Genomic DNA, 27,968 nt, shown 5'->3' with positions numbered 1-27,968 from the left:
CCGGGGATCACCCCCAAATGCACACTGAGGTGTCTAGGGGAAAAAATACCAGCTGGAAGATGTGATCCCAAGAAAACTGGAGTGAAGTGGAGGAGCTGAAGGGGTGGCAGGGGTGTGAGATGGAGTGAGCGGCTTTTGGGGTGCACCAGGGCTGTTTTGAGATGGAAGGTGGAGAAATGATGCGGGGGGTGACGGGGTCAGAGGTAGCAGTGAGTAAAAGGATGAAGATGATGATGAGGCCTTGAGGGCCAGCAGATGGGACTCAGGGACCCACAGGGATCCCTGGGATACTTGGGACACGGGGACCAGCAGGGGCACAGGGACAGCCAGGGCAGGGCACAGGACCCCCAGGGGACACCTGGGACAACAGGGACCACCGGGGCCACAGCAGAGTCCAGGACACTGATCCCTGAGGCACAGGGGCCCTGGCACACAGGGGCCCCCCTTGGGTCAAAGGGACACAGGGAGCGCCAAGGGGCACAGAGACCCCCTGGAAGCACATTGGCACCAGGGATCCCTGCGGACACAGGGACCCCGGGGACAAAGGGGAGCACCAGGGGGCACAGGGATCCCTGGGGAGACCGGGCCCGCTGGTGACACAGGGATCGCCGGTGCCACAGGGATCGCCGGTGCCACAGGGATCGCCGGTCACCAGTGACGCCCAGGGCCATAGGGACCCCAGAGGAGCCCTGGGGACACCGTGGGACACCGGGACAGCCGGGGACACCGTGGGACACCAGGGGACCCTGGGGACACCGTGGGACACAGGGACCCCAGGGGACACCGTGGGACACCGGGACCCCAGGGGACCCTGGGGACACCGTGGGACCGGCGGTGACACCCGGGCCTCTCCGGCCCCGCCCACCTGCCGGCGCGAGGAGGGGGCGGGACCTCCTCCCTCCGGCGCTCTTCGATTGGTCCGGAGGCCGTGATTGACGTGGGCGCCTGACCGGCGGGGCGGGCGCTTTGCGACGGCGGCGCTTGACGGCGGCGGCGGTGGCGGCGGGTGCCGATCGGGGCGGGGGCGGCCATGCTGCTCACCGTGTTCTGCCTGCGCCGCGACCGCTCCGAGATCACCTTCAACCTGCAGGTGGACGCCGACTTCGAGCTGCAGAACTTCCGCGCCCTCTGCGAGCTGGAGTCCGGCATCCCGGCGGCCGAGAGCCAGGTCAGGGCCTGCCGGCGCCCCGAGCGCCGGGGAGGGCCCGGCCGGTGCCCCCGGGTCGGGGTCCCCCGGGCTGGGAGCGGCCGTGTCCCCTTTCTCCCGCAGGGTCGGGGTCTCCCGGGCTGGGAGCGGCCGTGTCCCCCACGCCCCGCGGGGTCGCGGTCCCGGGATCCCCCCCGGCCGTCTGGAGTTTGGGGTTGTTTGGGGTGGAGGGTCCCTCCCGGTGCCTCCCCGCGCCGACCTTTCGGGTTTGGGGAGAAACCCCTCGCTTTTCGCTCAAAATCCTCTCTGGAGAGGGCTCCGAGTCCCCGGTGACTCCTGGTCCCTCCGGGAAAGGCTCGGTCCGCGCCCGCCGCGCAGCTGAAAAGGGGAAAATAATGTGGGTTTGTTTTGGTTTGTTTTATGTTGAGGTTTCGGAGGAATTTGATGCTTAAACGGGGCAGGAATTGGAGCGAGGGGAACAGGAGTCGGAGCGCGGGGAAAGTGGTGGCCCGTGGGCTCCAAACACCCCGGGAAACGGGGCTGAAATCAGTTCGGGAAAGGGTTTATTTATCCCACCAAACCCCTGCCCGGTCTGGGGCGGAAAGGGCACATTGAGTCTTTTCCTCCCTTTTTTCCACACAGGTGTGGGGACCGAACAGGCACATCCGTGTGGTTTTCCCAGCAAATATCCCTCTCCAGCCCGGATCCACGGCTCACTCGCGTGCCAAAACATGGGGGAGGCTGCGTGTGGGGGCGGCTCTGGGCCATCTGTCTGGGGTTTGCTCATGTTTTGGGTTCAGTCCCGCGTTTTTGGCCGTTCCTCCCCGTTTGTCCTGGGCAGGGCGGTGTCGGCTCCTTTTCTCGGCGCCGGCCATGCCTGGCAGAGTTTGTGGAGTTTAGTGGTGGTGGCTTTTGCTTCCTGAGCCTTTTCCCAGTCTAAATTAACAAAGTGATTTTCCGGCCAAGCCGAGATTAGTCAGCGCTGGAAGAGCTGCTGCAGGGGCAGCCCTGGAGCTGGAGTGTTCCTCACCCAGCAGGTTCCCGACATTTGGCTTTCCCTCTGCCGTGGGAGAGCCTTGTTTTTTGGAATGGGAGGTTGGTGTTGAGAGAGAAACAGTCTCAGAACAGGGGTAGAAAATCCGGGTAGGGTGGATTTTCTTTTAGGAAAAAATCTCTTGGTTTTGGGCAGGTGGAAAGGGAGAACCCACCTCACACAAAGGTTCTGTGCTTCAGCAACCCCCCCGTGGCTGTGTCACAACCACCAGTGAGCTCCCAGATCTGGGGACAGCCCTTGAGTGGGGGACTCTGCAGTGGCTTTGACATCTCCAGGCATGAACTGGAGCATAAACTCCTCACTGTCACCTTTGTCCCTTGTGTCATGGTAACCTGCAGCTCTGGGTCTGATTTAGGATAACGAGGGGTCACTTCTCCGTGTATTTTTTGTCAGGAGTTCCCTTGTTTGAGTTTCTCCAGCACAGCTGACCTGTGTGAGGTTTGGGTGCTGCCAGCCCCAGGCAAGGGGAGCAGCGCTGCGCTTTTGTAGCCACCCCTGCCTTCCTTCTGCTCATCCATCTGCCACCCGTGCATCATCCTGTGCCGTGTCGTGTCGCGTTTTCAGGCAGTTATTTATCGCTCCTTTCTCTTCTCTTTCTGCCTGGCGTTTGTGAGGTGTTTTTAGGACCTTCAGTGGGGAGAACAGGTTGGATGTCAGGAGGAATTTCTTCATGGAAAGGGTGGTGGGACATTGCAAGGGGCTGCCCAGGGAGGTTTGGAGTGCCCATCCCTGGAGGTGTCCAAGGAAGGACTGGACATGGCACTCAGTGCTCTGGGCTGGGGACAAGGTGGGGATTGGGCACAGGGTGGACCTGATGATCTTGGAGGGCTTTTCCAGCTTCAATGATTCTGTGAGAAAGTTATAAAGATACAAGTTATCAGTGAAGCAGCTCCTTGTGTGGAAAGATTTTGCGTTGTTATACCACAAATAGGCGGTTTTACGTTTACCAGACTTGGCTGTTTTCTGCCCTTTTTCCCCAACCAAGGTGAACCTTGCATTGAAGGTGCTGTGTTGGCATGAGAAAGGATGCATTTCATCGTAAGGGTTGTGCAGGGTGGAGTGAACCACTGTGTGTGGAGAAGGGTTAATCCCAGCCTTGTTCTTTGCTGGTTTGGGCAGTGAATTCCGGGTGCTGCAGTCTGGGGTGGGGCAGGGAGCTGTGAGGTGTCCGAGGGACAGCTTCGGGCACAGGTCGGTGAGATAACAGAGGTGGCTGCCGGTGGCTGTGGTGATAAGAGGAGCAGGGCAAGGAGAGGGGAAACGATCTGACTTTCCACAGTCTCCTCCACACACCAAGGCTGTGGCTTTCCTGGAGAGGGGATAGGAGGCTCTCAGCAGAGCCACACTCTTCATTCCCTCCCTTCATTTATTTTCTCTCTGTGCCCTCCCTCTCCTGTGCCATGCTCAAGAATATTTGATGGGTCCAGGATCTGGCTTGATTGATGGCTGCAGGTGGTATCCAGCGCTCCTGGTTGGGGTTCCCTGCTCCACGGGGAGGTTCTACCCTCTGGCATCAAGCACAGTGAATCCATCAGTGCCTGCATCCCTGTCTGAGTCACCTCCAGAAGAACCTGTGTCTGGTGCCTGCCAGCCAGCAGAACTGCCACGAACCAGACAATCAAAAGGCAGCAAAATCCAATCAGTTTGTTTTAAGAGTGGAGCGGAATGGGTCAGAAGTGGATTAACCCGTGATGCTAATGGACGTGGCGCGAGTGCCAGACGCTTAATTCATTGTCTGGGATGTAAGGCCAAATGCTCATAAATCCAATCCCAGCAAGATGACAGAGGTAAAGCCTCACTTAAACTGATTAACTCGTCTCTTCCAGAGTGTCTGCGCGGGGAATCTGCCATTTCAGATTTGGGTGTGCAGCTGGGATTTATGACACACTGGCTGTTGCTGCGGCAGCACCGACTCAGGCCGGTAACATGAGAGGCTGCGCCGGGGCTCTGCCAGCACCAGCTGACCTTGGTTGTGCCAGTGGTGTCATGTGGGGTAGAGACCAAACACCTTCAGAGCGCTGCACATGGGCCCTGGGAGGGACCTGGCTCGTGAGGTAGCGCTGAGGCTGCGCACTGTGGTGGTGGGGAGGAGGTAGGGAGCTCGCGCTCGGTTCCATCGTGTGTCTTTCCCTGATTCTGTGATTGCTGCCCTACGGGGTTCTGGTCATTTGTGCTCCTCCTGCCTTGCCTCATTTTGGCACTGCTGCTGACAATGGATCTCCACTGCTGAGTGCCATAGGGAGAGTCTGTGTAAGGTTTTGGAGTTGCTGGAGTGAAGCAATGAAAGTCTGTAATGTCATCCAGACCTTAAGACAGGTACTGATTGGTTTTTTTGGATGTTGTTGGATCTGCTCCCTGTGATAGCATCAGGCAGAGCCCCAGCCCATCCACGCTGGGACTGCAAAAGCTTCTCCCACGAGGCTCAGCCAGTCCCGACCTGTGGCAAACGTGTTGTTGCTGAACTGGCCTTTTCCAGCCCCAAAGACACGGTTTGGCTAAACAAGGTGGTGAACATGAAATTTGATTGTGTGCCTGGGGGGTTTAAGCCAAGTTCTCGGTGCTCTGGACTGCTGCCAGGGCAGGAGGTGGTTGGGCCGATCTGCCTGGTCTCGCTGTGCTCCAGCGACGGCACAGAAACCTTGGCGTTGCCAGATACCATTTCTGGGAGCTTCTGTTCCAGCTTTATTTTACATTTTGGGCTTTCCCATAACTTAGGGCCTCTAGGTATTACGGGTCTGATGTTCATGGAAATGTTCCGTGGGGATTATTCACCTTTATCTCAGTGTTTTTATGTTTAGTCTGTGGACCCCTTGTTAAACCAGGTTATCAAAACAGAAGTGGATGTGAGTTTGTGTTTTATAGTCATGAGAAGTTCATTCCCTCCATGGGACTGATGGCAGTCTTGGGAGCAATGCCTTTGGGTGCTCCGAGTCTGGAGAGTTACATCACTGGAGTGAACTGGAAAGCACTGAGCTAATGATTGAGGTCCCCGTAAAACTGGTTATTCTGGGGAGCCGAGTTGTGGGAAGAGGCAGAATGATGGATGTTGGGCTGGATCATCCCTGGATCTACTCAGATCGGCGCTGCTGGCATGTCTGCAATTGGTCCGGGGTCAGTGGGTGCTGACTTGGGGGCAGGGAACGCTGCAGGAAACGTCCGAGGCTTGTGTAATCATAGAGGTTGGAGTTTGGGAATGTGGGCAGACAGTCCTGGTCAGGACTTGCTTCCCTTTAATGATCTTGGCCTCTGATCAGGGGAGACCAGCCCTTTCTCTGTGGCTGTCAAACCACGGCTGGATTTCAGCAAGACCAACCCCATGTTGTCCAACCACAAATGTGTCAAGGCCCGGCCAGGCCTGTGAGGACATCACACCTTCCCTTCTGAAGCTTGAGATGGATCTGGAAGATTTACTGGAATGTTTTTTTTAACATCTTGCTTTTTTTTTAAACTGTTTCTCTGCTCGGTGGTGCTGGTGGCTCTCCTGGCACAGATTGTTTATGCGGAGCGGCCGCTGACCGACAACAACAGGTCCTTGGCCTCCTATGGCTTGAAGGATGGGGATGTGGTGATCCTGCGCCAGAAGGAGACGGTGGAGCCACGGCCTTCCATGCGCTTCCCAGGTGAGAAAGGCTCTGTGCCAACACTGTCTGAGATTCAGCAAGACTTACCCAACACCAGCTCCTGTCAGTGTCCTTTAGCACCTTCTATGCAAAGCACTGAGGGAGGGACGGTGGCTGGGATGAGTCAGGGGGGCTTGTAAATGACCATAAAGGCTTCTGATTTAGTGTTTTATTCTGAGGAAGCCAGTACCATTTTACTTTTTTTGGGGGGAAGTGTGGAGGCAGTGAGGAGGTGACTGGTTCAGAACAGGTTTGGTAAAGGTGTGTGAGGTCTCCTACAGCCACTGGTTCCCTTCCTGCTGGATGTGATGGCACAGTTGTGTGAGTGGCTCAGACCCAGGAACAGCCTCTATGGACATGTGTCCTGAACCTGCCCTGTGGCAAGTTCCCTGAGGAGCCACATCTTGCCAAACCCGGTGGCTCGATCATGTGTGCATCTGGGAATGCCCTGTGCCTCTGTCCTGCCTTCCACAGCCACTCCTAGCAAATCCCAGTCATAAAATATCCCTAGAAAAGGTGCCACAGGCTGAGAAGGGCATGGGAGCATTGCTGAGGTCCTCGTCCTGCCTCAGCTGGAGGATGGGTACCTGCAATGCAGGTCTGCAGGAATGTTACTACTTTTTTTTTCCCCTGCTTTTTTTAACCCGAGAGACTCCAAAGTGCCTCAGAGCCACTGGGTTTAGCCCTGCAGTCCCTCCATGAGGGATTCACGTTTGTGGAGCTGGGAATAGTCAGCAAGTGCATTTCAGGGGATTAAAAATGGGGCAGGCAGACGAGACCAGTTACATAAATGCGCCAGCGTTGCTAACCCAGTAACCCGGGGACGCGGCTGTGCTTCCGACACAAACCGCTGCTCACAGAATCTGCTCTCGTGCAGCATTAAGGGGCAGCTCATCCTTCCCATGGTTTTTCCAGCAGAATTGTAACCACGAAGCACCGACACCTCTGCTCTTCCTCCCTGCAGGTCTGCCCAGGATAGATTTCAGCAGCATCGCCGTTCCCGGGACGTCCACGCAGCAGCACCAGCCCCCGGCGCAGCGTCCTCGCCCGTCGCCTCCGGACGCGCCGTCGTTCCCTCAGGGCCTGGACAACCCGGCGCTGCTGCGGGAGATGCTGCTGGCCAACCCCCACGAGCTGTCCCTGCTGAAGGAGCGCAACCCGCCCCTGGCCGAGGCCTTGCTGAGCGGAGACCTCGGTGAGCTGGGCTTGGAGCTGGTCAGGGTCGGCTCCCATCATAGGCAGCCCCGGGTGTTTAGCGCTGGGATGTGCTGCAGGCTCCTTGATGGTGCAGATAAAAGGTGCCAGTTGGGAGCACTCAAGGCAGAGTTCCTCCATTTCTGGGTGTATTTCTTCTGCTTGGCATCTTTAATATCCTCTGTCTCCTACTCGAAAATATCAGATGCACAGATGATTTGGGTGTCTGTGAACACAAGTGGCTCAGCTCCTGATTTTTACACTAAGACATGCTCTTAATGCACAATTTCGGATAAAGGTGGTGTGTTTGGTGCGTCCCAGATCCTGCTGGGACTCAGCAGAGAGCAGCACGTGCCCCAGCTCTGTCCGTAGTGATCATGTGCTGTGGAAGTGAATCACAGAAAGGGAGAGGGAAAGGAACAAGGAAATGGTGTCTTTTAGGAACTTTCTCAATAGAAATAGTCAAACGTGTGAGTTTCTGTTAATCTTGGAAGTGTCCGCATGTTCTGGGCACAACTGAAGCCTCGTCCTTCACTTCCTATGCAGCTGATGTTGGTCCCTCATTCTTCCTGTGGTGAAAGATTTGAACTCCGGTGTCCTTTCAGTGTGAAAAGAGAGGAGTTCTGGGTAGCAGCAGATGAGCTCCTGAACCTTTGCAGGATGTTTAGTTGGGAGATAAATCCTGTGGAGTTTGGAGAAATAAGTGAAGAGAAGGAGCTTCTAGCAGGAGACTTTATCAACTTTCAGGGTTACATCTGAGTGATTTCTCTCTGTCAAAGGAAGCCAGAAAGGAACTTCCATGGATATTGTCAGCCTGTTTAGTTTTAAACTCTGCCTTTAGTTCATATCCAGAGCTGAAGTCACATTCTTTGCACTCTCAGGCATCTTCAGGCTTCTTGCTGGGAGTTTTTCCCATCACCTTGAGCAGGGGTGCTGCTCTTGGCATGGGAAACCAGAGGTTATGCCAGAGACGCCCAGAATTGGCCCCTCTGCTGTTCTGCCTGGTCAAGCTTTGACCCAGATGTTCATTTTCAGTCCCAAATCGCCACGCTGGGCTGTCAGGAGGAAGTGGTTTGGGCTGGTTTTGCCCTTGTCGTGCTGCACTGCTGCTACTGGCAGTGTTTGGGCACAGATCCAGTTCAGCTCTAGCTTGGATTCCCAAATATCTGCATAGATCCGTGCCCTGTGGCTGTTCTCAATGAAGGCACCTGCTGTACAAAAGCCTAATTTCAAAAATCCAACAGTCAAACATACCCAGTGCCTCCCTGAGCACATAGCAGCCTTTGAGCCAGAGCTGCTTCCTGGGAACGGCATCCCTGGAAGCAAACCCAAACCCTCCATGTGTACAGACCTTCACGGACTGCCAAGTCCTTTTGGGGACGTACGTGATCCCATTCAAGTAGTAAAAAATGGCCAGAGGCCATCCAGAAAAAGTGGGAATCTAAAAACTGTGGTCTTAAAATGTGCATTTAGACCTAGTGTCCTGGCTAGCACCTCCTGGTTCCAGTGGTAGGCATTCGTCTTTAGGGATTATAATCTCTGGCTTTGCCACATTCCTTGGCTTTGAAGGAAGTTTTGTCGTTAGCTTTTGCTAATTTTTTCCCTATAAAAATATATGTGCCAGGAAATTGAGTTTGATTGTGCAGTGTTTGGGTAGGGACATGAGGAGAATGAGCTCTGTCCAGTTGCTTTTCATCTCGGCAGGTTCCCAAGCTTGCCACTGATCCTCTGAGGTCCATCCATGCCGCCCTCAGAGGAAGCTTTTTTCCGTGTGCTGCTGAGTCTATTCCTCAGCTGGCATCAAAAGAAGCATTTGCCGTGCCAGAATTTGATTTGCAAGAGTAATTTCCAGTAAAAAGCATTTCTTTATCTCCTCGTTCCCGCAGAGAAATTCACCAGGGTGTTGCTGGAGCAACAGCAGGACCGAGCTCGGCGGGAGCAGGAGAGGATCCGGCTCTATTCCGCTGACCCCTTTGATCTGGAGGCACAGGCCAAGATAGAAGAAGACATCAGGTAACAAACCAAAGCGGCTTGCAGGCTTTGGGGGTCCTCTCTGGGGAGAAAAAACTGCTGTGTGCTTCTATCCATGGTGTTTTTTCCTCAGAGAAGGCAGAATCTAAACACATTCCTTGTATCAAGGCGTTTGTTTGCAGGGCAATGCTCTGGGTCACCTTTGCATGTGGGAAGGTTGGGATTTGGGAACATGTAGGTGCACCCCATCCTTTAGATGTGTCCAGCTGAGATCACAGAGCGTTGTTCCCTGTAAGGGTGGGGAGGCCCTGGCAGAGGTTGCCCAGAGAAGCTGTGGCTGCCCCATCCCTGGAAGTGTTCCGGGTTGGACAGGGCTTGGAGCAACCTGGGATAGTGGAAGGTGTCCCTGCCCATGGCAGGGGGTGAAACTGAATGGTCTTTAAGGTCTCTCCCAACCTGAACCATTCTGGGATTGTGTGATACGAGGTGACAGCACTGTTGTCTGTGCACGTGATGTCTTGGAGCTGCCTGAGCTGGTCCGCTCTGAGACTGGAGCACTTGTGGAAAGCACATCTCCTCTTGAGAGGTGCGACTCCAGTGCCTGGGGCGTGTTTTGAACCCAAGAGCTGGGCTGGTGTTGTCTCCCAGCTGAGCTCTGCACAGCAGCACAGCGTCGTTTCTCCCAGCTGCCCTCAAGATTTGGTTTTGCGTCCTGCTGATTGTTCTGTGTCTGGCTGATTCACTGATGAGAGGTTCTGCAGAAATGAATTCTGCACATCAGCTCGCTCCTTCTTGCTGCCTTCCAGATGTAACTGTGTTGGGCTGAGGCTTGATTTCTTCAGCTGAGTGGTAAATCCTTGAGTCGGTTCATGGCCAGTGGCTTTCCCCAATAACAAAGTGTCTGTCTGGTACAGACCCATTGTTGGTCAGAACCAAAATTCACTGGCGCTAGGAGTGGTCTCATGTTACAACTGACAAGGTGTTGGTGCCAGATAAACACTCAGCAATGCAGAAAATAGTCATTTGTAGATAGTGAAACATTGCTTGGAGGCACAGGAACGCTTCCCTTCTTCCTTAGATGAGGCACACATAAAGGGGATGCACCCAAGGCTCTGCAGCTGTTTGGGAACACTGGGCTGAGCCGTCCCCAGGTTTCATACCCCACTCAGTGAAAAATGAAATTACATCAAAATTAGAGCCTTTTTCCCCTTTTTGGGGAGATAAAGCTGTTTCGGATGCAGTCACTACGGATACCCATCACTTCCAGGATTATCCTGGGGCTGCCAGGGACTCCTTGAAGAGCAGTTTTTCTGTCGGCTTGAATTTGCACCAAGGGCTGGTGCTCCTGGTGGTGTTCTTTCTGCTGTTTTGCTCACCTCCCTCCTTTCCTATGCCTGGAAAAGGAAAGATACCAGGGAAACCAGAGGATTTTAATGTTCAACTGCTGTGTGGGATTCCAGTGATGTAGCTACTGGCAACATCTCCGTGTGCCCTCGGCATGACTAACGAATCCACAGGTTTTTTGCTCTGAGTTCTCCAGGTTATCGTGGATGGCAGGTTCCTATTGGCAACACAAGGCTGTCAGGAGCTGAGGGGTGAGTTAGGCTGGGGTTGGAAGCGGCAGTGGCTGCTGAGGAGTGACTCAGTGTCTCTGGACTAAGCTGAGATCATTCCTAGCAATCCTCAGCTCCAAGGCCTGTGTTTCGCTAAGGAGGCGACCTTTGCTGTGGTTTGAATGTGTGTTTGTAAGGTGAGCAGCAGCAGGTGGGATTTCCAGGTCCGTCTGTGAGTCAGGGGGATGTTACAAGGTCTGGTTGACAGACATTTTGATTTTTTCTCTCTCTTCTCCACAAAATTCAGGCAACAAAACATTGAAGAGAACATGACGATAGCGATGGAAGAGGCGCCCGAGAGCTTTGGGCAGGTGGTGATGCTCTACATCAACTGCAAAGTCAACGGACACCCCGTGAAAGCCTTTGTGGACTCAGGTGCTTTCTCCACACTCTCCTTTCTGTCACTGAGGGCAACAGTAAACATTCCAGTAGTTTTCCCAAAAAATCCTATAACAAAGCACTGCATGACAAGATTTTGAAGTGCTTTACTGAATCCTGAGCCCAGCCTGGGTGAGCAGAGCAAATCGTTAGGAGAAGCAGTGTGGGAACACCCTGGATTAGGGCTCCTGGGAGAGTTTCTGGGACTGCCGTGCCTGGAAGGTCACTGCTGTGTGTGTGTCTTATCTCATTTTGCAGATGGGGGGATTTCACGCGCCTTTAATGTGGCGGTTGTCATCTACAGTCCTCCAAGGGGAAGTCCTTGGGGTTGTTCCATCCCTACAGTAATGGTCAGTGCTGACCCATGTGTGGACAGCCAGATCAGCACAGTGGGATTCACAGGAAGCCTTTATGCCCTGGGGCAGGTGGGTTGGTTTCCCAGCCACTGAGTGCCAGATCTTAAGCTCTTCCAGGAGAAAATATAAATTCGTGCTGAGCTATCGGGATTTAACACGAGTTCTGTCGCTGGTAGGTGCCCAGATGACCATCATGAGCCAAGCCTGTGCTGAAAGGTGCAACATCATGAGGCTGGTGGATCGGCGGTGGGCTGGCATTGCTAAGGGTGTTGGGACACAGAAAATCATTGGCAGAGTGCACTTAGGTAAGTACTGGCATTTTTGGGGCAGCTTTAGCAGGGGTTTAACTGCATTTCCCGCAATCTTGGCACCGAGGAGTGTCTGGGTTGGTGCTGTAATTGTTAGAAGCTCCTGCAGAGTAAAATCAAAGTGCATCTGCAATGTGTTTGTCTTGGGCACAGAACTCTGTTTTCTGTCTCATTTAATGCTTTATTTTAATGGCATTACTGTAACACTTTGAGGTGAGGGAGTCCCAGCTCCTGCACACCTAGAGATGTTCACTGGGGGCAAAACCTAAGGTGAAACACCACAACCTTGCCCATTTTGGGTGGGACTGCTGGGCAGGGTGAGCTACTCAGGAAGGGTTCCAGTGCAGTGCAGTGTTTGCTGTTCCTTTGGAAAGAGAAGCCTCTCCGTGCTCTTGTGCAGCTTTTCTGGATGGAGGAGATTGTCCTTATTACTGAAAAATCAAATCTGTTTGCTGTTGTTGCTGCTTAGACTTGTGCTCTAATAAACTGTTTGTAGCCCCTCAAGCTTGGAGGGTCAGAGAAGCAGGACTCGAGGTTCTTAGGCACACTGGCTTTTAAAATAATTAATCTGGGACCATGGCAGGCCTGGCAGTCCTGGGGCTTGCAAAGGGCTGGACTTTTTGTGACCAAAACAGTGCATCAGAGTGCTGCTTTCAGATTTGCCCAGACCTTTCCCTGGAGGTGGAAGAGCAGAAAGCAGATTTGTTGTGCTGTAGTGGGAACTTCTCTCCCTTGTGTTTCAGCTCAGGTGCAGATCGAAGGGGATTTCCTGGCATGCTCCTTCTCAATCCTTGAAGAGCAGCCCATGGACATGCTCCTAGGACTGGACATGCTTAAGAGGCATCAGGTATCAAAACCTCTTTTGAAACAGTTACCTGGCTCTTGCAGGTTTAGTGAGAAGTGCAACATAAATGCCTGGGCTGGGAATTCATTAGGATTTTTCTGGGGAGAGGTGATGGTGGATTATCTTCCAGCCTGGAAGCACGTAGACTACATCCATCATGGACAGTTCTGGGGTGCCTGACTGCTGCCTGGAGCCTTTTGCTCTGATCAAAGATGCTCAGAGCTTTCCAACTGAATGATTTATTCCAAATTGAGTCAGACAGGGCCCTTTGCTTAGAGCTGATACTCCTGGCCCACCCTTACCTGCTGTGAGCCGTTCCCATTGGAGGCAGATTGCCTGACTTCGTGTCTCCCTTTTTCTCTGGGAACTGCCTGGCTCTCCGCAGGCCCCTGATGTCTCGCTGCTCTTTCGCAGTGCTCCATTGATCTCAAGAAGAATGTGCTGGTGATCGGCACCACGGGCTCGCAGACCTCGTTCCTGCCCGAGGGCGAGCTCCCCGAGTGCGCGCGGCTGGCGTACGGCGCGGGGCGCGATGACGTGCGGCCCGAGGACATCGCCGACCAGGAGCTCGCAGAAGCAATACAGAAATCCGTAGAGGAAGCAGGTACCGGCAGGAGCCCAGTTGAAATAGGAATCCGTGTATTTTTTTTTTGCTGCATGTGAGGATGTCTGTGAGCAGTTCCCTGTCCAGCTCCTGGGAGCAGCATCAACCAGTAAAGAGTGGAGAGAAGGGGCTTTATTGTTGCTCGTGGCCTCTGAGTGCACTTCTCTCTTCCTTTCTGGGCTGCAAAACCTGCATGAAGGCACAGGGGCTGTTCGCTGTTTAATTTGTGCTTTCCCTGCAGCTTCCCACACGCTCTGGTTTCCTGGCTTTCAAGGTGTGGAGGTTAATGGTTGTCTGTGGCCGGGATCACGTTGTAGTACCCAGCAGGGACGTGGCTCAGCTGTGGTGCTGCTGCAGCCTCGTGTGAGCACAGCTTTGGGGAGGCTTCCCAAACCCTGCTCTTATTGGCTGCACCACGTAAAAATAGAGCAGCTGTAGTGGTGACAAAAGTTCATGACAATTTTTAGAATTCGCACTATTTCAGCATTTTTCCCTGGAATGGTGCTCGTGCCCTTGGAGGGGGAATTGCCTCCTTGCAGATGCTCTAAGTTTCGAAAGCTGAATTCATGTCCTCAGCCTTAAACGTGACCTGCAGAGAGAACTTTCACCTTCCTGCAGTTTTGTTCCCAGTATCTCTGGAATCCAAACGCTGCACGGGTGCTGTGACTGGGCTGCAGGGGATTTTGGTGGCTGCAAAATTTAGTGAAGTAATTTTATTTTCAGCCAAAATAGCTGAAAGTCGAGTGATGAGCCAAAAACGGTCCAAAACTCAGATTTTGTGTTCAAGTCCTCCCTTAATTCAGCTTTTAGCTAAAGGGAAAATTAATTTTTTTCCCTGCTGTTCCAGAGAAGCTGTGAATACCTCAGGGTGTATTCCTTAAGCCTTTTCCAAAACTTCTAAAGATAACATTTTATATCCAAGAGTTCTCTAGAGACCTTTGAGTTTTACTGCTCATTTTTCTTCTGACAGAATGCAGTAAATTCTGCTTCCTACACACATGTAGAACTCTTTGCTGGGTCAGGTTTAAGCTGATCAACATTTTTGTTGCTAATTTTTTAAGACTCTAGCATGCCCATATATAAAATTGAAATGAGATAAAAAGATTTAACCATATATGTAATATTAATATTACATATATATTTTTATATATTTGTTAGATACTAAAATTTGTATATATTTAACTACATATATATATCTATCTATATGTCTATATAGACGTATATATATTTCTACAGCTGTATCTATCTAATTGAAATGCACTGAAATTTTTCTTTAACACTTCTCAGTTACTGTTTGACAACCCAAAGAGTAAGCAGTTAGTTACAAATAATGAAGTTGATAACATTAAGGGGAGCACAGGACTGTGCTTGTTGCTCCTTTTGGCCAATTTTCTTCCATCCTAAGAATATAAGTTTTCCAGAAATGCAAAACACCTCGGAAGGAAGGTCTGGCTTTAATGAATCAGTAAGAAATAGTTTAAATGTGTGACTTTTCTAGCCAAATTTGAACGTTTATTAACTCAAGTTGCAGCCAGTAGAGAGAAACACAAACATAGGTTTGACCTTGTGATCAGGTTTTGACGTTGCTAAAGGTCAGGCTCAGGAGCTTGGGCTCTTGTCTGTTCCCACAGCCTGGCAGGTGTAAATATTAGTTCTTTTCCTGTTAAAAATTGTAGCCTGATGAAGCCTGGGTTAGCTTTTGGAATATATTTCATTTTTGGATGAGACTTTGCAGATATTATAGTTGATTGGATTTAGTTCTCCGTTGAAAGGGTCAAATAACACAGCCCTAACTATGAGTCTTTACAATAAAAACATTTTAGTTGAGTTTTTTAAAAAGAAAAGTGCCTGAAATTACTTAAATCCAAGCTGCTTATGTACCACATACAGTTCTAAGGACCATGAGCCTTTGTTCAGGCTAGTCAGCACTCGGACACTTGCCGTTGATGCTGAGCCCTAGAGGAATATAAAAGATTTATGGGAATAGGAAATCCATTTTGTGTGTTCACTTAATGCTCACAGAACACCAAGGCACAGAACTGAAGTGGCTCTTGTTCAGATTGACTGTGACAGTCCTGGTAGTTCTAGACACAGTACCAGCCTCTGGCCCACAGGCTTTTGTTGGCTGTATCCTAAAATGTCAGCACATTCTCTCTTTCTCTCTTCCAAAACTTGAGTTGCTGCTAGGTGGTGCCAAGAAAACCAGGAAAGGAAAAAACAGAAAATGGAAGAACAATAGAAAGAGAATGTGATGCAGCTCCAAAGAAGCTCAGCTCCCTGCAACATGTGTGTTCTTTTATAACAGCAGGAATTTTTGCTGGCTTCCAGGAGATGGTACAACACAAATGGCTGTGTGCACCTGGAGGCTATTAAAGTGCTTGTTTTGAATGCACCTGGATTATCCTTGAGCTTTATTTAATCCCCTGAAGCCCACTTTAGGGAGCTTCATGATTTCTGTCAGCTGCCTTGCTGGTGGTTCAGCACCTATGGAAGGCAGCGAGGTGGAGTCCTGGTGGGGTTCACTGGGATGCGGGTCCCAGTCCTCATTTATTTCTGAGGGCTTGATGCTCTTTTGTGCCAATTTTGGGCAGCTTGGTGATCATGGACGATTACAAGCCTGGCAGCAAAACTGGAGCTCTTCTGCTGAGGAGGAAGTGTAGCCAGGCAGTTCATCCCACACACACCTTTTCATCCAGGCAGCCTCAGTCCAAGTCACTGCCACCACAAGCAACTCAGGCTGTTCCTGGTACAGAGAGGAGTTTATCCCTCATGGTGCACTTTGTGGGGAAGAGTTTGTTCCCGGTTTTAGCTGGACCAATATCCCTGGTGGGGCTGGGATTCAGCTCCTGTGGATACCCCAGGAGAAGGATGACACTGAGGAGTGCTTGGCAGAAAACCAGCTCCTGCTGCTACCTACATGTGAATCCCTGATGTGTTTGATCAGACCCTTATTAACGATCCAGCAGGTCAAAAGACAGTTCTGCTTTCTCCCTGAAGGGTTGGTTTAGGAGCAGAGAACATGAATGTAATCATTCCACATAGAAACAGAAAGGATCCTTCTAGTTTTCATCCATATCCTCTGTCACAAAGCTCTTTCCCACCCTTAGGAAAGATGAATAGTGGGGTGGTGTCACTGCACTGGTTTTAATTAACAGAGGATAAAAGGAACAAGGCTGAGGAGAGAAAGACAGATTTCTGTTGTGTTGTGGAATTAAAACAGAATCCTGGCTGGAGGTGTGGGCATGGTGAGCTGCCCGAGTGCTCATGTAAAAAGAGACTCCAGGAAAACCAGTGGTGTGTGTTTAAGACCACTGAGTTTGGGAAGGGAAAGGGCAGCAAATCACAGAACACCTGTGACCCTGGGCAGAGCAGGGCTGTGGTGGCAGGACAGGAGCTCCTGCAAAGTTGTGTGAGTGATTTAACGAGCGTGAGAGCGCTGATACATCAGCAAGATTAGACTGTCAACAAGATAAGGTCACTTAATCTCCCCCGATAACCACAGCCAGTGTTTGGTGCTTCTGATAGAGACCTGCAATTCATCTGCTCTCTGTGAGGACAAGGAAGCAGCAAGCTGGGTTTGACTTCTGGCTGCTTCTCCTTTGCTTTGCTCTTCCCAGCCTTGGGCAGCAGTTCTTTTGGGGGATTTCTTTCCCCCTACAATCTGTACACCTCCCTTTTGCAGCTGGCTGGTGTTTGGTCACCTTCTCTTGGGTCTGATGGCACTGCTGGGAACATAACCCAAGAACTGTGTTGCCATCTCAGTTCCTATATCCCTGAAACGTGTCTCCTGAGTATCTCCAGCCAAAGGGAGAACAGACCAGTATGGCACTAGACACGTGTTACACTGTGTAGAGTTTACCAAGTGTGTAGTATCATCCACAGACTCCTCTGTGGTGTAGACAGTACAGAACAGCCTTTAAATTGTGCTCTGGCAAAGTTATTTTTACCTTGATGTGCCGAATTTGCCAGGCAGAATCCTCCTGGGAGGCAGGAGCTCCTGCAGCCTCCGTGGCGTTGTGCCGGACAGTTGGGAGGGGAGCTGTGCAGGACTGTAACCATGCATGGTGTGTGCTCTGAATGCTAACACGAGTTTGGTGTGTTTGTTTCCTAATCCAAACAGAACGCCGGAAGCCTTGATGCATGTAGTGTGTGTTTACTGCAGCTGGAGTGGGCCACAGACCAGGTATTTAGAGCCACCCGTTCCAGTTTGTGCTGCCACGCTGTTAACGGTGCTTCTGCCGTGTCCTGACTGCTCCTTTCCTTCTGTCTTCCATAGAGAATAGTGACAAAGAAACTACCTCACTGGAAATGCCCTCATTACCAGCTTCTGATGGGTTTCAAAATCCAGTCCAGTCTTCAGGACTAAATTCCAAGATCTGTAATCCCACAAATCAATTACTTGATCGTTCTGTCTCTGCCCCTGCTTCAATTTGCTCATCCGAATCCAGCCTTGCAGAGCCCATTGATCCTAGAGCCGTCAAGACTTTTGACTCTTCACCTGAACACCAGATAACCCCAGAAAGAGAATATCCTCTGGTATTGCAGCATCATTCCAATAGCTCTTCCTTGGCAAATAATGACCCCTCTCCACACAGCGGGGATGGAACCTGCCCCAGTTCAGCTTGCCTTTCACAGAAGACACTCAAAGAAACATTTAGTGCTGACATTTTAAAGGAATGTAATGCTGAAGGGCAAGATCATGGTCAGGAACATCCTCTGGAAGTGACAAAAGTCAATTTGGCTGACACTGCTGCCAAGCACAGGCAGAATAAAGATGTCTGTCTGTCTTCAGAGCAGGAGCAAAAACATGAGCTTCCCACAGACCATTGGACGTGCAAAGAGCCAGAAAAGGAACATCTTGAGGAGCAAACTGAGACAACCGACCCAGAACCTCCTTGCTTTGTTGGTGGGGTTGAGAAACCTGCTGTGGCAGAAGCCAAGCAGCCAGAAAATCCTCCCATGGAAATGAGAGATGGACTGGAGAGAGCAGGTCTTTCCTGTGTGAAAAGGAGTATCCAACTGTCAGCCTCCTGTAGCCATGTGCACATGGAAGCCTCCATGGAAATAGATGCAGTGGAGCAGGCTGCATCTGAAGCGCAGAGCTCAGCAAGGGAGCAGAAGCAGCAGACTGAGAGCAGACGTATATCCAGCCTGAACTCTGATGCCTTCTCCATGGAGGTGGAGTTGCTGAAGTCTCCATCCTCCTTGAGTGATCCGCTTTCCACCAGTGATGTCCTGCAGCCTAAAAGCACTAGTGAAACTCCTGCAGAGTATCATGAGTTGGCTAATTTGGCAGCAGACAGCTCCTTCCCCTCCAGCATCCACCAGCTGGACACGGATCCAGGAAGACCTTCAGAAGAGCCATGTTTCCCTCTAGCATCAGCCTTGAAAGAGCTTCACAAACTCTTGGTTATCAGTCGGAAAGGAGAATGTAAGATCCTTGCCTCGGAAGAAGTCTCACAGCTGGAAGTGGTTCACAGAGAGCCAGCAGTGCAGCAGAAGGGACTTCCTGAAGGTGAGCAGAAAGGCTCAGATCCAGCCAGCCAGGAACAGAGCTGTTCCTTTGCTGAGGTGAGGTCTGAGGGTGGAGGAGCAGAGGGGAGCCAGCCTTGTGATTCTGGCAGAGAGCATGTCAGCACTGGGCCCATCAGTCCAGGGCAGCCTGTGCTCGGGGGAGATACTTTAGAGAGGCAGAAGGGTTCAGGTAAGAGCGATGTGGTCATGGTGAGTTCTGCAGCCACCCCTGGCCAGCAGCAGAGCCCAGAGCAGGGGGAGGTTTTGGCAAGAGCTTCTCAGAGTCCACCGAGTCCAACTTTGGAGCAAAGCACACCTGTTTCCTCCACACCTGCTTTGGGCGAAGGTGCACTACAGGATACTCAGAGCCTGTTCACAGGAGCACCTGGGAGAAGTGGCAGTGCTGCTCCTGAAGGTCCGTGGCCACTGGCTGGGAGTGAGGAACCGCTGCTGAGCCCCCCAGCCGCCTACACCAGACTGACCACACGGGCTTCTGCACCCCCTGCTTTCCCTGCCGCTGATGTTGACCGAATCCTCGGTGCTGGTTTTACCCTGCAGGAAGCTCATGAGGCCTTGGAACAAGCGGATGGAAACGCAGATCTTGCTCTTCTCATTTTGCTAGCCAAGAGCATTGTTGTTCCTACATAACGGAAGAGGGAGCTGACTGGGGGATCTTTTCTTCTACAGGAGTATCTCAATTACACACCACAATGGACGAGCAGAATGTTGAGCCAGATTTTTTTTAATTATTCCCAGCCAAAGTAACATGTCTCTTCTGTTTCACTCATTAGATTTGGGCCTTGAAAAGAAAGAAAACATCCTTGCATTGTGTGGACAGGATAGCTTTTAATCATGCATACTGGATTAAAACTACTGGTTTTATTTAAATGTACAATTTTAGAATGAGCTCCAATGCTACAAATAAAAAGCAGCAGCCACTGTGCTCACCGCCCTGTCTGGCACAAAACAGGTTGTGACAGGAATTAGCCACACGTGCACAGGACGGGAGGTGCACACCGAGTCCAGTGTGGACTCTGGATTTGTTGCAGTTCCTTGGAACCCAACATGCAGCTGTTGAAATTATTCTGGCAGCTACTGAAGGTGTGTAGATGCTTATGGATGTGTAAGGCTTTGCCAGAGGAGTGAGGGGGTTTTGTGGGAGTGTGAGATTTTGTGTGTGCATAGGGAAGGCTGATGCTTATTTTTGCCAAACCCTTTTACGCTTTGATTTAGAGTTGGACTCAATGATTCTTGTGTGTCCCTTCCAACTCATAATATTCTCTGATGCTCTTGGGCCAGTGTGTTCCAGTTTACAACATGGGGATAGAAGAAGGGAAGGGATAGAATTTGGTGCTACCAAAACTTATACGTTTTAACTTATTTGAAGATGTGCTGGTATTAACTGTAGGGACGGGGGAGGGAAAAGGAGTACTGACTTTTTTTTCTAGCCTTGCCCACATCATGTTTTTCCTCATGCAGAAAGAACAAGCTCAACCAGTTTAGGGCTAAACCTTAATGATGAATTTGTTTAACAAACCAACTGTGTGTTATGGCTCTAAATCTCCCTGTGCCGGGGGAGGAATGAACTTCATCTCAGTGGCTCCAAGCAGGGCTGTGATTGGAAGAAGGAAGAATCTGCTTTGCTCTGGTTTTTCTGGATGTCTGGGGTCGATTGGCCTCTCGGCTATGGAATGCCATGGCTGGGGGCTGCTGATCTTGCACCTCCTTGGGAGCGAGGGCTCCCCAACAGGGTTCATGAAACAAATGCACTGACGTGGCTTCTGCATTACAACCATCGTGGCCTTCTGGGATATCTCTGGTGAGTCACCTGCGTGGTGAGGCCTCACCGAGGCTGTGCTGTAGGAAGCCCTTTCCAGATGCTTTTTTTTGAGGGGGGGTGGACTCCTTTGTGATGGTCTGCAAAGCCCCAAAACTCTGTCAGAACTGGGGAAGGAAAGCGTGGCTGAAACCAAATTTTAAGTAGGAACTTTGATTTAGTCCCACTTGCAAATCTCAAAAGTGGCTTTGTGTTAGGTGTTCGTCTTGAACTTGACATGTTGAGCTAAACCTGGAGCAATGGCTCAGCAGCACCAGACACATTTTTGTTCATGGCTTCCATGTGGTGTTGTCATTGTCTCAGGCCTGTGTCCTGGTGTTTGTGTTCCCTGTTGCTTTAGCAGGTCTCCTATGTGTGTGCTGGGCTGTTTTTATGCAGGTGGCATTTAAAAACAACACAGATTTGGTTTCATCTGTCACCTCACAGGAGTTTGTGCTGTCACTGAGTGCCAGTGTCAGATTTGCCTCAGACACTTGGGCAGCCAGGAGATCCTTTGGAGTAATGAAGGGCTTTAAGGCATTCTGCTGTCAAATGGAGTTTTTCCATGAGCTGGGATGGTACCATCCAGACTTAGAGCTGTTTTGGCTTATATCCCTCTGCTTGTGATACCAGCAGCCAGCACTGCTCTGTGTGGGAAGCAGTGCTTGGCTGTCTGCAGCAGCATCCAGTGATTCACTTGAGGCTCTGCTCAAAATGAGTTACTGAGGCCAGACTGCGCTTTCTCATCTTCATGGGGCAGGTGGTAGAGTTACCCCTGCTGAAGGTTTGGTTTAGTATTGCAATGAGCACCTCAAATCAGCAGAAGCCCCTCTGTGAAGGGCAACGCTTGAGCTGGTACAGGATTACGGTATCAGCAGGTCTCTCTAGAAGCCTTAGGAAATAGGATCTATCAGACCCATTCCTGTCTGCATCTGGTTCACCATCAGAAGCAGCAGCAATGAGGTTCCCAGATCCAGAGTGGCTTCAGATGGCTGTATCTGTATTCGCATGGTGTGGCTTGGTGAGGTGGAAGCAAGGGAACACGGGAGCCAGGGGCAGTTTGGCTCTCTTGGATGCGGGAGAGCTGAACCTGTGCCCTTCGCCTGCGGGTGGATCTACTGCCAGCTGCTTGGAGCAGCAGATGTTGCTATTCAGTGTTAGCTACTCAGTGTTGGCTACTCGGTGATAGCCCCTTGTGTCACCCTCTCTGTTTTAGAAGCCGTTGCTCAGCTGGGCCAAGTGGTGCTGCTCTGCACTAAGCTGGTGACAGGCTCTGCTCTCACAGCCACGCTGACTTAGGCTGCGCATCCAGAATTTATGCTATAAAAGCTTTAGAGCATCAGCCAATCTGCTTCAATGCTCACTTTTATTCCTTGTCAAATAGAAACTTTGAATCCCACCCTTCTGCCAAAGCTGTATGGAAGCATTTATCCATAGTGCTAGAATTCCGTGCGTAAGTCTCTCTAAACTGCTCGAAACAAACCCTGACCCCCAACTGATAAATATTGCTAAAACTCTTTTATCAAGTAGGTCCAAGCCTGGTGATTTAAATCTCTTAATTTCCAAGTCTTGCTTTGAGTGAATGGCTATGTGCTGCTAAATTACTTAATAATTTTTTTAGGAGCAAGATTTAGTATAAAATTGGGGCAGTAGTGAGTATTTAAGGTTAAAATAAAATGTAATAGAATGTGTGTTTAGCAAACGCTGTCTAAAACTTGTCTTTGTTTCAACGTGTGTCCTCTCTGCTGCATGCACACACACATCCTGTGTTCAGCCTGTGGCAGTCCGTGTGCTGACCTGGCCCACAGAGTGGGAGTATTTATAGGGAAGGAGGGATGGCAGAGTGCTATGGCTTATCGGCTACAGCAGGGGATAAAGGTACCACCAACAGCTGTTCAGGTTTCCAAGGAGCCAGGTATCCCGGCCTCAAATCAGCCACCTCGTTCTTTTCTGTTCCCCCTCCTCATTAACCACTGCTACAGTGTCCTAATGTCACATCACTTAACAAAGGGATTTCACCATGGAAGTCCAGCTCTAGAGAGTAAAGCAATGCTCAGAAGGTGCTTGGTAAAGCTCCCAGCACCTGTGGGGATCCATGTGGGTCTGTAGAGCTTCTTTCTGGGTGTGCCCTGGAACCAACCCTGGTTTCTGAGATTTACTTTTTTCCTTAAAAATACCGAAGGAATTCACTTGGCCTCCTGGTGACTGCATGTTTGTGTACACAAGGCCGCAGGTGAACATAGAGGTGATGTTAAGTGAAATCCCAACATCTGGAAGTTTCTGGGCATGGGTAATTCTGACAAGAGGAGGGAATATTCCTGGCGACCATCCCTGGCATGTTGACCTGCTGCAGGACAGAGCTGAGCTACGCTGTTAACGACAATCTCTGCCTCCTTGCTGTGTATGTTTAACTTTCTATGTAGACACTTGGTCTCCAGGACTGTTAACCTTGTACGTCCTCCATGTTTCCCTCTTCCTTCTCTCCCTCTTGCCGTCTCCTCTTCTCAAAAGTAGCAATATTTATGTGTACTTGCTGAATGCTCAACTTCAGATCAGTTTTCTGTAAAACTGCCATTGACGAACAAAAGGAGGAGCAGGTCCTAGAGGTTTCTTCACCAGACTTGGACTTCTTGCCAAACAGCTCCCCAGAACTCTTAACAGAAAATCAAAGAGGAGAAATCCAGAGGTATTTCTGCCTGCCTCTCTCGGAAGTCAGCTTGGGAAACGGGGTCGGTTTCATGTCCATCATTCCCCTCTGAAGCGCCCAAGAGATTTCTTCCTGCACTGTGTAGACGAGGCTTAGTCTGTGATCCAAAGCGCAGCGGTTTGGGTCACACTTTGACTGATGCTTCAGAGTTTTACAGACTCACTTAGGGAACTTGAGAGAATCAATACTCAGGAATCCTAAAGCTGGTTGCGTTTTGTGTCATTGACTCTTGTGGGCTGAACACGCTGCGGCCTCGCAGGCGGCTGAAGAGAGGAGTGGGTGTGTCATCAATGGGATGTGGTTCTGCCCAAAGTAATACACACTTGATTCTTTTTTTGATTTTTTTAATATTGGGAGACTGTTTATCAACAAATTACGTGTAAAAAAAAATTTGATATTTTAAAAAAGTTGAATAAACACTTTATCATAATGTTGCTTGGTTGGTCTGTCTGTATTTCTGAGGTTGGCAGTTCTCTACTCAAATCCTTCTCTGCCTTTTTTCCCAAAGCCAGTGGATTTTCCTTAACATAAATGCTGCCATTTTGAACATAATGAGTAGAAATCTGTGGGTAAAAGGATTCCAGTTGGGAGGGCCTGAGAACAGGCATGAGAAATTCCTGTATTCCCTTTACTTTGGGGATGGGCTGTTGGGCCCTTCATGGAGGACTTGGAAGAGCATCAGAGTAAACACAAAATGTAGCACTTGGCCATGGCACTGTCTGCTGGGAAGGTGATTGAGACGCTCCTTGTCTCCTACTTAAATACCTCATTTCCAGCCCAATTAGAAGATGGTTTTATTTTTCTGGAGCTGGAAGCTAATTTCTTGGGACATTAAAAAAATTGGCATTTAAATCCCTGGAAAGCTCATGAGAGTTTTAGTTAGAAATAACCTTTTTGAAGTTCCATTCTCGTAGTGTCACATAGTAGAACAGGTTTTAGAAAGGAGGGGTAGAGGATATTCCTCCTCTGAAACTTGGGGTATAGTCACTAACCCTAAGTTCCTCTCATGGAGGAGCACTTCCTTTTTCAGATCCAGAAAACTTCCACTTTTCCTTGAGACATCACTGAGGTTTTGGCCATTTTAAATCCCTCCTAACCAGAGCTGTTGGTGCTGGTACCAGGTAAGAGAGACACAAACACAGTGGGTTATGATTCAGTGGCTGTGACAAACTGGGCAGTGGTTTCCTCCTCACATGTTCAGAGCTCTGCACGTGATGCTGGTGTCGCTGTTAGAGCTAAGTGAGGTCTTTGATTATGAGGCAAAATCACATTTTGAATTCAGCTCTCAGGGTGGGAAAAGGGAAGGTTTGATGTGTGGGCTGCTACAGCCCCATCATACACTGGCCAAAGGGTTGCTGCAATTTCTTCTGCTGGGAGATGATTTAAGGACTGAACACTCTGGTTCAAAACTATTTTGAGCACTTGGGCCTTGTTTGTTCTGCTTGATGAAGATGGTTTTATTTTGGTAATGTATAAAAATGAAGATTAATGACACAGTTGTGTCCATGTTTGGGATTGTCCCAGTTTGAATTGGCCTGATGTCCTGAAGCTGAACCAAGGGTAGGCTGTGGCTGCCCCATCCCTGAAGTGTCTAAGGCCAGGTTGGGTGGGGCTTGAAGCAGCCTGGGATAGTGGAAGGTGTCCTTGCCCATGGACATGGGATGAGGTTTAAGGTCCCTTCCAACCCAAACCATTCTGGGATTCCATTAATTGGGGCATTGGCACCCTGAAATCTGCAGCCTTTATAGAGCCAAGAGAGGGTCAGGCCGTGTGCAATAAAGGTACACTCCCAGTTGGTGTTTTCCTTTGGTTATCTTTTGTGGGCCTTCAGGAGTAGAGGTCTCTCCTAAAAACTTCCTGCACAGGTCTGGAGTTTAAAAATAACAACTGAAGGTTTTTTGAGCAGTCACGTGGATGCAGCGGCTGCATTAAGAGCAAGAGTGGGATGCAGAGAGGTGAGTGTTCCTTCATGCAATTTCCTGCCCCAGAATAGTTCAAGGAATGGTCAGCAGAAGGAACATGACTGAGCCATTGCTCAGGAATTCCGCAGTGCCTCCCATCAGCCCCTGCCCGGCCACGTCTGAGCACGTGCCTGGTGTGGCTTTGCCAAGGTAACCACTTTTTGGGCGGGTTTGTCACCAGAATGGGATTTGGGAAATCCTGCTGGCCCACCTGGCTTTTGATTCACTGTGACCGTACATCGATTATCTGCTCTGCCTCATTCCCTGGGGGTACACTGGGGGTGCCGGGACCCCTGGAAGTGTACCCACTCCACTATGACATAATTACCTCCAACAACCATGCGTGCTAATTACAGGGTGCTGTCATGATTGCCAATAAAGCACTGAGTCACACAGAAGGATGTGAGTGGTTGGTGACTGAAATCCTTTCCAACAGCCACTGCCAAAGGAATGTCTGGTTCCCAGTCTCTGTTAACAAATGGAAATGGGAAGGAGTTTAAAACCAAACCACTTGTGCCTGGCTGTGGAAATGGAGGTGTGCTCACAGGCCTCACTGTTGACTTACCCTTATAACCCAGCAGTTTCTTCCATGATTTTCCTAATACTAATTTTTTTTCCTGCTGGAATCCACAGTGCTGCAATGTTTCTTATGCCTCTTTAATTTCCCCTCCGATCACTGGGAGCATTACTGAGGTGCCCTATGACTGCACTGCGTTAGGTGGTATCTTGGGAGTACCTTGCATGTAACACAGCTTGCTGCAGGAGGTGATTCCTCTCAGTGACTCGCTCTGTCCTTCCTCGCTCTCCATCCATGACAAGCGCCTGATGGCTATTTTCCTTGGGGATCACGTTCTCCATGCCAACTTCAGGCTGCAAATATTGAGCAAAGAGTTAAAAATCTCTTGGGAAGAGGGTGGGAAGCAACCCAGCACGTAGTGGGAGTGGGATGGATTCCCCCAAGATTTTCTGAGGAGGATGGGAGCTGTCTAAATGCTGGGAGCAGGGAATTTTCCACGTAAATCCATAATTGGGTGGTGGGTGCTTTAAGGGATTATAACCAACTCGTTTTACTTGAAGTAAAAAAAATACTGGGGGCATTCAAAACATTCAGGAAAACAGCAGGACACCAGGAAGTCTGTTCCACAAGAGAATCCCAGAGTGGTTTGGGTTGGAAGGGACCTTAAAGCTCATTCCAACCCCCATGGGATTATACAGGTGTAGATGCTGCACCTGGTGCCTCTGGAGCAATGAGGAATGCAAATGGATGCACGTACCTGCTGGTGCTGTACAGCTTGTTTGCCTTTATGCTTTAAATCCTAAAATCCACCAGGAAAGAATAAACTGGCGTGTGGGATCTGTTGGGCTGCTTTAAAAGGAGATGACTTCAGTCTCTCCAGTGACTTGCTGGGGATCAGGCTTGGATGTTTCAGGCTCAGGATTCGCTCCATTCCCCCCCAGTTCAGCAGGAGAGAGTCACCTTCCTCCCCACATGCCAATACAAGCTCTGATCCTTGGGATCTTCCTTAATGCAATGTTTCTGTTTCTCCAGAGGCTGGTGGGGAGCTGGGAAAAGAGTTTTTTGGTTTGGCTCAGTTCTAACCCAAGCACTGTTCCCTTCCTTTCCCTTCCCTTCCCTGGGAGTTTCTCCCATGGTTTCCAAAGCTGTTAAACTGGCTGGGCTGTTCCTGCAGGGAAAGCGCAAGCTTGGCTGGTGTGGCTTTTCCATCCAAGCCCTTGCTCAGCCCTTTCCTTCCCTGCCAGCAGGTTATTTACAGAGGAAGGGGTGGGAATGGCAGGGAATGCACTCCTGGAAGCTGCTGGCTTTCACATTTTTAATTGCTTTTACTTTCAGTTCCATTTTCAGTTACGAGGGTCGGGTGATTCAGGCGCTAAGCCAGCCCCAAGTCACAACCCTTTACCTCAGCCTCAGGTTTTATTTATAATTTATCTTAAATCTTTGTACCAATTCCCATCTCTGTCCTGTGATGGCAAGTGGGGCTTGTATTTGAGGTTTTTAGGAGCTTTTCCCACCAATGGAGGCTTGGGCTGGAACAACAATGTGGCCCATTTTTGGATCCATGGTGCCACCCAGCACAGGGATCCCAGCAAAGAGCTGGATCCCCTGAGATCAGAGCAGAACTGAAGGAAGCAGCGCTGAAGCCTGAGGTGGTGGGATGCCATAGGGATCCCCCACTTTTCCTTCACTGATTATTTCCTTTGAGACCAGTGCCCCAAAGTGCAGCAAAGCTGCAGGCTGGGCCCTGGTGGCTGGTGGGCACCTCATGTCCCAAACCCACTGTGTGTCCACTCAGCAGGCACCCAACAGCACTGTCCCCTCCTGTCGCCCTGGACTGTGAGAGAGCCAACACCATCTCCCCTTATCCCCATCACATCCCTCCTTGCTGTGAGGGAATCAATGCCACCTTCACTTGTGTTTCCTCACTGTGTCATGGGAGTTCCAAATGCATTCTCCCCTCACAGAGGTCTGGGCCATGATGGACCCAAAACCACCTCCCCTCATGCCCCTCAGTGTCCCCAGTGCCATCTCCCTCCACATCCCCTCACTAATCCCAGGGCTGTGAGGGAGCCAGTGCCACCTCCCTATATGCCTTCACCGTCCCCAACATCATCTCCCCTCATGTCTCCTCACTGAGCCCTGGGTTGTGAGGGACCCAGTGCCACCTTCCCTCACTGTCCTCAGAGCCACATCCCCTTGCCTGCCCTCATTATCCCCTCAACTGTTTCCAACGCCATCTACCCTTGTGTTCCTTCACTATGCCCAGCGCCACCTCCCCTCAGGGGCTCATGAGGGACCCAACGCCAGCTCCCCTCACGGGGTCACGAGGGTCCCACCGCCATCGCCGCGGGCGCCATTTGGGGC

General features: G+C 50.5%; 1 protein-coding gene and 1 long non-coding RNA gene across 4 annotated transcripts; one reads left to right on the top strand and one right to left on the bottom strand.

Moving 5' to 3' along the window:
• Positions 1-980: 980 nt before the first annotated feature.
• LOC125337014 (protein DDI1 homolog 2) lies at positions 981-23,556 on the top strand. Of its 3 annotated transcripts, XM_048326246.1 has the most exons (10): positions 981-1,168; positions 5,692-5,821; positions 6,786-7,016; positions 8,902-9,028; positions 10,847-10,974; positions 11,510-11,638; positions 12,385-12,488; positions 12,900-13,089; positions 17,210-17,272; positions 17,366-17,457. In XM_048326246.1, the coding sequence occupies exons 1-9, from the start codon at positions 1,031-1,033 to the stop codon at positions 17,224-17,226; spliced, it is 1,194 nt and encodes a 397-aa protein (XP_048182203.1). In that variant the 5' UTR covers positions 981-1,030; the 3' UTR covers positions 17,227-17,272; positions 17,366-17,457. The 3 variants fall into 3 exon arrangements, with proteins under 3 accessions (XP_048182203.1, XP_048182202.1, XP_048182201.1); XM_048326245.1 differs by lacking the exons at positions 17,210-17,272; positions 17,366-17,457 and adding an exon at positions 15,267-15,481; XM_048326244.1 differs by lacking the exons at positions 981-1,168; positions 5,692-5,821; positions 6,786-7,016; ... (3 more) ...; positions 12,385-12,488; positions 12,900-13,089 and having other exon boundaries at positions 17,366-23,556.
• Positions 23,557-25,223: 1,667 nt separating this feature from the next.
• LOC125337127 lies at positions 25,224-27,889 on the bottom strand. Its single transcript, XR_007207981.1, has 3 exons — positions 27,846-27,889; positions 26,362-26,650; positions 25,224-25,957 (listed from the first exon to the last, which is right to left on the bottom strand). It is a non-coding gene; the product is annotated as an uncharacterized LOC125337127 (long non-coding RNA).
• Positions 27,890-27,968: the final 79 nt, after the last annotated feature.

This window comes from Corvus hawaiiensis, chromosome 22 (assembly GCF_020740725.1).
Source record: "Corvus hawaiiensis isolate bCorHaw1 chromosome 22, bCorHaw1.pri.cur, whole genome shotgun sequence".
NCBI lineage: Eukaryota > Metazoa > Chordata > Aves > Passeriformes > Corvidae > Corvus > Corvus hawaiiensis.
This window is presented reverse-complemented; position numbering and strand designations above follow the sequence as displayed.

Coding starts and splice junctions, on each gene's coding strand:
- LOC125337014 (XM_048326244.1), top strand. CDS start 17,398: ATGCCCTCATTACCAGCTTCTGATGGGTTTCAAAATCCAGTCCAGTCT.